The 12,102-nt window shown below is 36.8% G+C and overlaps 1 protein-coding gene across 1 annotated transcript; it reads right to left on the bottom strand.

Moving 5' to 3' along the window:
- Positions 1–265: 265 nt before the first annotated feature.
- LOC146607409 (cytochrome P450 2J4-like) lies at positions 266–11,468 on the bottom strand. The gene is made up of 9 exons (XM_085347857.1): positions 11,184–11,468; positions 2,984–3,149; positions 2,743–2,895; positions 2,484–2,644; positions 2,188–2,364; positions 1,961–2,099; positions 970–1,157; positions 733–874; positions 266–627 (listed from the first exon to the last, which is right to left on the bottom strand). The coding sequence occupies exons 1-9, from the start codon at positions 11,367–11,369 to the stop codon at positions 452–454; spliced, it is 1,488 nt and encodes a 495-aa protein (XP_085203983.1). The 5' UTR covers positions 11,370–11,468; the 3' UTR covers positions 266–451.
- Between the last annotated feature and the right edge of the window lie 634 nt (positions 11,469–12,102).

Here is a 12,102-nt window from a genome sequence, read left to right as displayed (position 1 = left end):
AAAGAGCTGACTACATTTGAAAGTACTATTTTGAGTTAACATTAATTGTAAGGCATAGTACCAAATGTTTGGTTGCATAACCTGTGGCTTTAATAAAGTTAATGACACAAATCAGTCAATTATTTTCTGTGAATATGTTATTACCACAAACGTTCATACACATGACATTAACAATAAAAACAAAATAATCAAAACTTTCTTTTTTAATGAAATACATTTTGTATAGAACCTATAAATAGGTTTTGATTGATGACATTAATCATCAAAAATAGACGAAAAAAATGAACAGGTTAGTTTAATAGGCAGCAATTACACAGCAGATGAAGACTGATACTGAAAAATAATATCAACATTATTCCCACAAAATAAAAACAATCCACCCTTAATGAAAATTATCTCACTTAGTCTTGTCTATTACACACTGGCTATATGGAAAATGAGCAAATGTAATTCAGCGAGTCTTGGCGTGAACCTTGAAGGGTTCAGGCACACGTGTAGCTCCGTAAACTCCCTCTGTGCTCAGCTCCACTCCATCAGGAACAGAGAAAGTGAACTTCTGCAGCAAGCCGACAAAAAACAAGAACAGCTCCATCTTGGCGAGGCTTTCGCCAAGACAGACACGCTTCCCTGAAGAATTCACAAACACATACACGTGCAAGTTTACAACCTGTGGATGATGTTTTTTTTCTTGTTCAGGTTTTGCTAAAACAAAACACTCATTGTGGGTTTTACCTGCAGAGAAAGGTAGGAATGCTTCTCTCTTCACAAACTTCCCATCAGCATCCAGGAAGTGTCCTGGGTTGAAGGTGTCTGGAGTCTCCCATTCAGTCTTGTCAAACAGCACAGAGGTGAGTACAGGCAACACACTGGTACCCTAGAAAAAAACCCACAAGATAACAACAAGATACACTTTAACAACAACACCTGACAGAACAAACATGCAAAGCTTAAAATGTATATTGCATGCACCTTGGGTATGTGGTAACCATCCAGGGTTGTATCCTTGGCAGCAACTCTGAGTGCATTGAGAGGAACAATATTTCCCATCCTCTGAATCTCGTGGATGACGGCATCGGTGTAGGGCAGATTTGGTCTGTCAGCCATGGAAGGCTGGCGGGTTTGTCCAATCACGTTATCTATCTCTGCCTGGACTTTCTCTGTGAAGGAGAATTGAAAGAGTTCAACTTCAACTAGCCCAAGCTTCTATGGAGCTACTGAGTCCCATAAGATGATTGTTTTTAGTTTGTATCTTTTATTTAATACCTGTTAACTCATTGACAAACTTTGGTTGTTGGATGTTAGACATGTCTAACAAATATGTCAAAGTTGTGGAAGGATTGCTGTAAAACTTTGCACTGACGCTAGTAATCTTGCAATTGTTTCATTCAATTTACTTAATGACTTAATATTCAAGTTTTGAACTTTTTTAAAAGTTTTTAAAATGTTTAGGAACAATAACACTGTTTTCCAGAAAAGTTATATAATTGTAGGCCTTTCAACGTTAATGCGTCAATGTGAATTAATCTGTCATTATGATTAATGCAATGACAATTTTTTAACATATTTTACCCATCTGGAGCACAGAATGACTCAAAATCCCCAAAATGTCTCTGTCAACGCATTTCGGGCAGTTTGTCCAAGGTTTGTACATTCTGCGCTCCAGATGGGGGTAAATGTGGTAAAAATTTTAATCACGTTAATCGTGATGATGCGTTTGCATTGACAGAACTAGAAAATAGACTTTATTGATTCTGGGGAACAAATTTCTCTCGCGCCATTTTCAGGTTCGGATTTACATTTTCCCAACTATTAGTTTTAAACACAAATAAAAAGCATTCCATTAGTAGTATATGTGGTCTGCTTTTGCTATTGTTAGCATTTATAGTAAATTGTATTAGAGCTACTAGTGTTATGTTCCAACTATTTTAAAGCTCCGGATGAAGCCCAGTACAATACCCACCCTGGATATCAGGATGTCTGATCAAGAAAACCAGAGCCCACAGCAAAGTGGTGGCTGTTGTTTCTGTTCCAGCCAGGAAAAGATCAGCAGAGCACAAAACCAGGTTGGTCTCAGTGAAGCCCAGGTCAGTTTCTTTGAGCTGTTCAAACAAATTAAAAAGTCACATTAGACACAACACAAATTGCTAATTTGTAGAGTGCAGTTTGTGCAATGCAGTGTCCACATACATTCTCCATTTTGATGAGGAAAGTGTCGATGTAGTCTCTTGGATTGTTGTGATCCAGGTCCTTCTTGTGGCTTTTCACCTCCTGAGTGATGAACTCTCTGACTTTGTCAAAATTGCTGAACAATCTGTTATGTGGACCTGGCAAACGCTTCATCACTCCGGGGAATGATTCATAGAGCTTGAGATTTGATGAGAGGAAGCGTTATTCAAAGGACGATAGAGAGAAGAAATCCAACACCCATGCCACAGTGCTGTCTCTCATTCTTTTTGTGACAGAAGGAAATTATTGTGACATACCTGAGCCCATATGGAGCCCTCCAGGTGAAGAATCTCAGACAGATTCTTCAGCATGAGCTGGAAGTTGTGGTCACTGTAGTCAAATCTTTTCCCCATCACCAGCTGGCACGCTATATTAGACACGGCATTGTTGAAGAGGCCTGCTGGCCTAAAAAGTTTACCTGAAGACAAATAGACGATTGTTAAGAAAGCACAAATTCTTTGCTTTAGCACTGTTTGTGCAGGATTGTATGCTTATGTTCCACCTAATATAAAACACCTTTCTCCTGCTCTATCTCCTCCTGCAGGTATTGGATCTCCTCACAGATACACTGCTCCATGCGGTTCTTCCCCAGGCCGAAGTCTCGCAATGTAGACAAAGCGAAGCGTCTCTGTGCCTTCCATTTTCCACCGTTGCTCATGAACAGACCATCTCAATACACACAAGCAACTTAAGAACTTAACAACCTATGGAGAATAATTTCAATACTGAATGGTACATCAAATAGTGACTTCCAAACCTGAGTTTGCCGAATAAAACCTGTCGCCCATGGGGCTGTATGGTCGATCCACAAAGTTGTCAGCTTGTGTTACCAGAGCTTCTTTTACCATCTTGTATCCAGAGACGATTACCATTTTATCCCTGCCGAAGCAGAAACTGAACACATTCCCGTAGATTTCAGCCAGCTACAAAAAACACAACAAACATGAAGGATATAGCACAACATTTGTAATCTACAGAAAGAAATTAGTGGGAAGTGCTGTAATTAGAGGCTGGAAATCATGGATACTGACTATCAATCAATATTTCATCTTATCATCCATTTTCTAGAGGTACATCCTGGATTGGTTGCAAGTTTGTCACAGGGCTAACACAGACAGACAGGCAACCATTCACTTTGAGACTATGAGAAATTTCAATTTACCAATCAACCTAATAGTTAGCGAATGCCTTTTTTAAAAGTTAAATCTAAACTTTACACTGTTGAAATTCAAGTGGACTGAAATTTACATAAATTTACATAATTAAAATTCTGGGATCCACAGTTTTTTCACATAATTGTTTGCTTGACCATATTTGAAGAAATTGCTTAGACCTACATCTGCTTATTAGCACTAAGTACCAACTCAGGGCTCGCAAAATCGCTAGCCCGACGTCCCGGGGCTAGCGATTTTTCCAGTCGGGCTACCAAAATCTATCTCTGCCCTGCCCGTTGGGGTATCATAGGAAGGAAAAATATATGTCAATGCTTTTGCATTCTTTCGGAAATGTAGCTGGGTAGTTATGTCATTGGCATCGGTGAGCCACTGTCAATATGTGAAATCGCGTTTGAATTTGCGCTTGTTTTTTGCTTTCACTTTGCAATCGCGCGAACTGTGTATAGAGAGCGACAGTACTGATTGGTGAGTGATGATAATTTGCGCACCAATTCCTCTGACATCGTCTTATCAATCGTTAGCTTACTATGCAAACATGACAAGTGAAATCTCCCGCAGCTTAAACATGTGAGAGGTTGATCGCGCAGAGAATCGCTGAGCTTATGTGAGTGCATGTTTAAAAGCAGCAGGATATATATTTTCGTTCTGCTGAGCCAAATAAGACAGGTCAGGGTGAAGAAGTGACAGCCAAAGAAAAGCTTACCGCAAAACGGAAAAGTTATGACAAATCAGACTATAAGGCAAAAAGAAAGTGCAGCTTTATGGTTTCATGGACAAATGAATTTCTGTGGCTGCAATATGACGAGCTAAATAACCAGGGCTGCACATAAGTGGTCCGCAGGTGCGCATTCGCTGTCAAAATAAAAAACGCGCACCAGATAAGAAGTTGCAACGCGCATTTGCGTACATAAGATTTGCTGGAGGAGGACAGACATTTGTTTAGAACTCTTAAAGATGTCGAAGAAGCTCCTTTAAGCAATTACTTTGGTGTTCCTCCACCTCCAAAGAAATGTCAGAAGGAGTCTGAATCACAAAGAACCGCATATTCTCGGAAAAGTTGTTGCAGGAAGTGAGCTGGCTTCAAACAAATGATGAACGCACAGAGATGTGGCGCGGAATGTGCCGTGAAAATCCCACTCTAGTGGACAAAAACAGAGCCTTTTATATGGATGCAAACGCGCGTTGCAACTTCTTATCTGGTGCGCGTCTTTTATTTTGACAGCGAATGCGCACATGCGGACCACTTATGTGCGCCCGTGCAAATAACATAATGTTCTGCCGGGTGTGTTGTTGGTTTCCCTCGATTTCTGAGTCGACAAGCGCCTTTGTTACTGGGACCAGTAATTTTAAGAAAGGCCCCCGTTAGAACCCTTGAGAAATGCAAGAAATGCATTATTGCTCAGTCTGCAATATCTTTCCCAGAACAAACACCAATTGCAAATAACATACTAAAAATAAACCTGAAAAATCTGTTTAGAACAGCGTACTATGTTGCAAAGAGTGAACTACCACTGGCACAATTTAGCAGTCTTTGCAAACTTCAGAAAGCAAATGGCCTATCTTGGTTCCACTTGCCTCTTACCCGTGGAAATTTCAAATTCAGGATCTGACACAGACTGATTCATGTTCTACACAGTTCTTACAAGTTCAAAGAAATGTCTGTTCAATTAGAATCAAGTATTTGAGTTGATGATTGTAATTTTTATACAATGTTGTCATTTGTGTTTCAACAATTTTTTGATTAATGTATAATATTGTAACGGAAACAAAACAGGAAACAAAACATCAATCAAAAAATTGCTCTCTTTTTTATTCGGGCTACTTAAATTTCTTTTGGGCTACCAAAAACTGAAGAGTCCCTGCCTGAAGGGCTACCAGGGATTTTGAAATTTTGCGAGCCCTGCAGCTATAGTTAGTTGTTCTGATAATCTATTAGAGTTGTTTCTGAAGTATTCTCTCCTTTCTGTATTTCGTTTTAAATATTTTTATTACTTTTTCAACAACATTCAAAGGTAGTTTCCCATAATATGCTGTTGTAATAGAAACCCTTTTCCCCCACCCTCACCTCCCGCTCTGCTCTCTTCCGACCAAAGAAAAAAAAAAAAACAAGCTCAAATGAAATATATATACAATTGTACCATATGTGGCATTTATACATAATTCAAGAGAAAAAGAAAAAAAAAAGGAAAAGAAGAAAATATAATCAATAGGAACAAACAAAAATAGCATGCACAATGCTAACAATTTCCTCCTACTCCACTCTCCTACATAAGTTGTTCTATATTTACTACTTTTAAAAAATGTTTAAATGGCTTCCAAATTTCATCAAAATATATTAACTTATTTTTCAGAAAGTACGTAATCCTTTCCATTTCCATACACTGTGTCAAGGAGTTTATCCAAGCGCCAATAGCAGGAGGAACTGATGTTTTCCAATTTATTGCAATCATACGTTTTGCCTGTAATGTACAGTAATCCATAAACTTAATTTGATAGGTTGTTAATTTAATATTTTTAGGATACACTTGTAGTAGCATCATTTCTACGTCTAAAGTGATCTTTTTATTTAAAATTTGGTTTATTTTGTTCATCACCTCCTGCCAAAAGGCACAAACAATTCTACATTCCCATATACAATGAAAAAATGTTCCACGGGCTTCTCCACATTTAAAACATGTATCTGGTATTCTATTATTATATTTATTCAGTTTCACCGGTGTTACATATGTTTGCATGATCCAATTGTATTGTAATAATTTTAAATTACTATTAATCGATTGTTTTTGTGCTTTTAAGCAAATTAACTTCCATGTCTCCTCAGAAATATTGATATTTAGGTCCTTTCTCCAAGCTTCCAACTTAGAAACTGATGTTTCTGAAGAGGCAGAAACAATCCAATTATAAAATGTTGAAATTAAGCCTTTATTACCACCTTTTTTCACCATAAACTCCTCTAGCTTACTTAATTGGGGAAAATTAAGGGATTTATTTTGCATAGATGAAATAAAACTTCTAATTTGTAAATACTTAAAAAAGTGTTTTTGGGGGATTTGAAATTTTAAGACTAAATCCTCAAATGAGACCATTACTCCATCACAAAACAGATCACCCACTTTCTTAACACCTTTTACTGCCCAATCCTGAAACCCTGCATCCAACTTTCCTGGTACAAATAAGGCATTTCCCCAGATGGGGCTAAACTGAGAGAGATTGTTCTTAATATTCATCATTTCTTTTATTGTAAACCAGACTTCAATCATGTTTTGAACTATAGGATTATTTGTTTCTTTCTTTAACTGTTTGGATTTCGCAGAATATAAGTACAAATTTAATGGCATTTTAAGAGCATTTGCTTCCATCCCCACCCATGACGGGGTATTTTGGGATGAAAAATAAAATCTTATTGTCCTTAATTGAATAGCCAAATAGTACCAGTAAAAGTTGGGGCATTTCAACCCCCCTGTATCAAAGGGAAGGTACAACAAAGACAAACGAATACGTGGCTGCTTCTTGTTCCAGATAAACTCTCTGATTAGTGATGTTAATTTAGTAAATAATCCAGCAGGAGGAGCCAGTGGGACATTTTGAAACATATACAACAGTCTAGGTAATACATTCATTTTAATAACGCTTATCCTTCCAATAATAGATAGTGGTAGACTTATCCAACGCTCCAAATCTTTGGAAATTTTCTGTAGTATTATATTATAGTTAAGTACCACCACATCTTTTAATGAAGGAACTATTTTAATACCTAGATAGATGAATTCAGAGTTAACAGTAAAGCCAGATATATTCTGACTTACATTTTGAATGTACCCTTGATTAAGTAACATTAATGACGATTTTGTTACATTAACTTTATACCCTGAGAAAACCCCAAACTGATCTAATAAATCCTTTACAGCGGGCACAGAATTTTTTAATTGCTTTAAAAATATTATGATATCATCAGCAAATAAAGCAATTCTATGTTCCTTTCTACCAATCCTAACACCTTGTATTTGTCTGCTGTTTCTAACAGCTATTGCCAGAGGTTCAATAGCTAAAAGAAATAAGAGTGGAGATAAAGGTGAACCCTGCGGGCACCCTCTTTTAATATCAAATTGTTCAGAGATTATCTCATTTGTCTTAACCTGAGCCACAGAGTGACAATGTAATAGCTTGATCCAATGCAGAAATACCTTTCCAAACCCAAATCTAACAATGACATCAAAAAGATATGACCGTTCAATTCTATCAAAAGCCTTCTCCGCGTCAAGCGAGAGAATGGCTGTATCGTCCTGCTCACTTTGATTATGAAGAATGTTTAAAACTCGTCTTACATTATGAAAACCCTGTCTATGTTTAACAAATCCATTTTGATCATCCCCTATAATAACTGGAAGAATACTTTCTAATCTTTTAGCAAAAATTTTACAAATAATTTTAGTGTCTGTATTGATTAAGCTTATAGGGCGCATATTTTCACACTTATTATTTAGTTTTCCAGGTTTAGGAAGCAGTATTATCAGGGACTTCCTTAATGAGTCAGTAAGATTGCCATTATTAAAACATTCTATATACATATCTAAGAGGGGCTGTGCTAATTTATCTTTAAAATATTTGTAAAGGTCAATTGGCAATCCATCTGGACCAGCTGTTTTACCAGCATTTAAGGAGTTTATTGCATCTATAATTTCATGTATACTAATTTGCCTATCAACATTTACTTTGTCTTTTTCTAAAATTTTTGGTATTTCAAGTTTATCTAGAAATAAAGATTGCATTCTAGTTACATTATTGAGTTCAGAGTTATATAGCGTTTCATAAAATCTTTTAAATGCATTATTTATCTCTAATGGGTCTACTATAGTATTACCATTTGAATTTTCTAATTTTGTAATTGCCCTTTCAGATTCCATCTTTTTTATACGCCATGCCAGGAGTTTGCTGGGTTTTTCACCTTGGTCATAGAATTGTTGCTTTAATCTCAATAAATTAACAGCTGCTTTTTCACTTGTCATTTCATTATATTGCGTTCTCAACAGTAATAGTTCTTTTACAATATACTCATTGTTTTGACCAGATTGAAAGCTAATCTCTTCTAACTTTTTTATTCTTACTTCCAGATATTTTATCCTTTGATTTCTTTCTCTTGTTTTATTACTAGTATAGCTTATAATTTGCCCTCTTAAGTATGCTTTAAAGGCTTCCCATCTTACACTTGCCGATGTTTGATCTGAGTTATATTCAAAGTATTCATTAATTTGCTTACCTAAATAATCAAGAAACTGTTTATCCTGCATCCACTTCAGTTGAAACCTCCATTCAAATCGAGTCTTGATCAGTTTTGGTTCTATGAAAGTCAAAGTAACGGCTGCATGGTCCGAAATTACTATTTCCTTATACTGGCAATCTTTTATAAAATGAACCAACTCAGTTGATACCAAGAAGTAATCTATTCTAGAGTACGCTTTATGTGTACCTGACCAGCAAGAATATTGCAACTTGGTTGGATTTTGCTCTCGCCATATATCACTTAAATTTAACTCCTTCATGAATTGTTTGATCACCTTTCGTGTTCTATTGTGAGTATTATCCATGCCTGAGGATTTATCCTTCTGTGGATTCAGAGCACAATTTAAGTCCCCAGCAATTATACATTTACCTTGTAAGTCTGAGATTTTAAGAAATAAATTGCTATAAAAGTTTGGATTATCTTCATTTGGGCCATAAATATTAATTAAATTTAGTCTAGTGGAGAGTAGATTACCTTGTATTATTAGAAAACGTCCATTGCTATCCTTAATCACGTGCTCAACGTGAAAAGGTATAGATTTATGAATCATTATCATGACGCCCCTGGAATTGGAGGAGTAGGGCGCTGAAAATATTTGACCTGGCCATCTACGTTTCATTCTATTTGTCTCACTATCTAGCATATGAGTTTCTTGTAGAAACACTATTTTGGCCTTTAAATTCTTAATCCTACTAGTGACTTGTTTTATTTTTACTAACGTGCGCAAACCTCTACAATTCCAAGAAGCACAGTCAATCAAGACTTCTGTCATGTATATTCACTTATATTAACCTATACTATTAACTAAATACACACATATATATACACAGAGAAAAAAAAAAGGAAAGATATTATACCATGTTGAGCATTTATCGATTTGAGAGAGCAACCCTTCCCACCCCCCAGCCTGAATACGAACATACAGGTATCCCTTAACCCCAAAAATACTTCCGTTCTCTTCTTGAAACATGACCACTCTAGGCCGAGGAACTAATTACCCGCGTTTAGCAACAGTTGTTACATAAAAAAAAGAAAAAGAGAAAAAAAAAAGAAAAAAATATATATACATATTGACAATAGAAATAAATCCACCTTATCAAGTTTTAACTCTCCCACATTTAACACAATAAGTGAAATTACTAGTAACTCTTATTAAGAAAACAAAATAGCCAATGTCTAGCCCAACATTATGTAGTAATCCTTTGGCAATATAATAAATTGTTCTTTCCATTAGAGTGCGTAAATACACTTAGAGCAAAGTTGTTGATCTACCATCATATGCCTTATCAGGCATTTTGTGCTTGTTCAAGGCTCTTAATGTAGACGTCCACGTCCGCTGGAGTATCGAATACCTGCGTACGTTCCTCGTTGGTCAAAAGCAACCTCGCCGGGTAAATGATCCTGTGTTTCCATAATCCAATCTCCCGCAGCTTCTTCCTCACACCATCATACTGGCGCTGTTGTCTATATGTCTCTGCAGGTAGGTCCGGCAGGAAGGCTATCTTGTTGTCCTTATACGACAATTCCTTTATTGTCCTAGCGGCTTTCATAATGCCTTCTCGATCTCTGTAGCTTAAGCACTTAATTATAAAGGCTCTCGATCGGTTTGCAATGGAGCTTTGCCTTGTATTTATCCTATGCGCTCTCTCCAAGACAGGAGGGGGAATTTTCAAAGTATCCGATATAAACTTCTCCATGAAAGATCGTGGATCTGTACCTTCTTCTTTTTCAGGAATGCCGAGGATCCGAATATTATTACGCCGACTTCTTCCTTCCAAGTCCTCCACCTTTTTGGAAAGAAATTTAGCCTGTCTTTCAAGACTTTCCATATCATTTTTCAATAAGGTGATTTCGTCCTCCGCGTTAGAGATTCTTTTTTCAGCCTCGTCAATTCGCCCTCCACATTTTTGTATATCAACTTGAACAGCTCCTATTGCTGACATAATTCCGCCCATTTCAGTATGGAACTCTTGCTTGAACAAACGAATAGCGTTTAATAAGTCCAAGGTAGAAGGCATATCTGAATTTGCCGGTTGTTTTTCTTGTTCGTGTTCATGCATAGCGTCCATCTGCCCTTCCTCCACCCCGCTTTCATCTTGTGCCTCAAACGTAGTTTTTTGTTTGTCTTTGTTCAACTTTTTAGGCATGATAGCGTTCTCTTATGATCCCAAGCTAGCTATATTAAACGTAAGTTCTATTTGGACTTATAGAGAGTATTTAAAGAAGAAAAAACAACTGAGCACGCGAAGCACGGGTCTCCTCACTTTGCCGCCATTACCGGAAAGTGTCCTTTCTGTATTTCAGTAAAAAACAAAACAAAACAAAACAAAAAATCTTGCTGCAGTACAAAATCAAAATCTCAAAAATCAAAAAGTTTTGATCCTGATGACTGAACAATGCAGACAGAAGCACACAAGTATACATGCAAACAACAAAGCAGTACTTTAAATTGCACTCTATACTTAGAACCCCCCTGATATTATACAAGCATGAACCCGTACCTTGTTGAAATAAATATGTGGGTGTTTCTTTCCCACAATCTGGAAATTCCCAATAAAAGGTAAAGCGAATGGTCCCGGTGGAAAATCTCTTGGATTCTTGTTTCTGAGGTGGTACATGATCAGAAGGAGCAAAAACACAGAGAGTAAAACTCCCTCGTTGCTCAGTAAAAAGTTGGAAAACCACATTGTTAAATTCAAACAAAGCTGATTCTTTCCAATCTGGAGATGTGATTCTTTCTGGTAGAAAGTAGTGGTAGTGGTTTATAAACCTGATGCTTGATAAAATATTCATCTGATGCAAATGTTTATGATGCACAGTACTAATACTTGTCTGTTCAAAGGTTCTTGTGATATGGTGGTTACATAACAAGCTGGGCTACAAAACACAATCCATTTGCTCAGCTCTGCAGGATGAATTTGTTCAAGGCTGTTGAACTTACATCTACTCAAAGTGTAAATACTGCCCAGTGGTAACAAAAGTCATCTAGTAAATTCATCCTGCAATTTCATATACTTCTGAGTGGAAGTCACATGAACGATGACCAGGAATCATGGTTTTACTGTTTCTTTTGCTATATAGCTAAGATATATTGTCACATTATCAGCACAAATATACATAGTATATATGTAGTATGTTGTCACATGGTTTTCATGGACAAAGAATAAAAAAGGAGTGCCCTTTGTCCTGATCCTGCATAAAACCTTATCTGTGATTAGATTACAGTGCACGTCTCAATTTCTGACTTGCAGGAGCAGGAGGGAAACTTTTTTTTCTGTTCTTCTCAGGTTAGTGATAAAGTGGTTTGTAAATGGACATACGCACGTTCCCTCACATTTGCACACACGACAGGTTATATGTTTTTGTATGAAGAATTTTTTATTGAACTTTTTATCCTGCGATGCACTCTGAGTTCATAGT

The sequence above is a fragment of the Diplotaxodon limnothrissa genome, linkage group LG23 (assembly GCF_057381915.1).
Source record: "Diplotaxodon limnothrissa isolate DT_005_m linkage group LG23, D_limnothrissa_male_GT1.1, whole genome shotgun sequence".
Taxonomy (NCBI): Eukaryota; Metazoa; Chordata; class Actinopteri; order Cichliformes; family Cichlidae; genus Diplotaxodon; species Diplotaxodon limnothrissa.
Note: the sequence above shows the minus strand (reverse complement) of the source record. Positions and strands in the feature narration are given on the sequence as shown.

Excerpts from the sequence above, each read along its gene's own strand:
- LOC146607409 (XM_085347857.1), bottom strand. The coding sequence starts at position 11,369 with ATGTGGTTTTCCAACTTTTTACTGAGCAACGAGGGAGTTTTACTCTCT. Across the intron at positions 2,896-2,983 it reads GTTTTATTCGGCAAACTCAG|ATGGTCTGTTCATGAGCAAC; the intron begins GTTTGGAAGTCA and ends GTGTGTATTGAG. Across the intron at positions 628-732 it reads ATTCCTACCTTTCTCTGCAG|GGAAGCGTGTCTGTCTTGGC; the intron begins GTAAAACCCACA and ends TGAATTCTTCAG.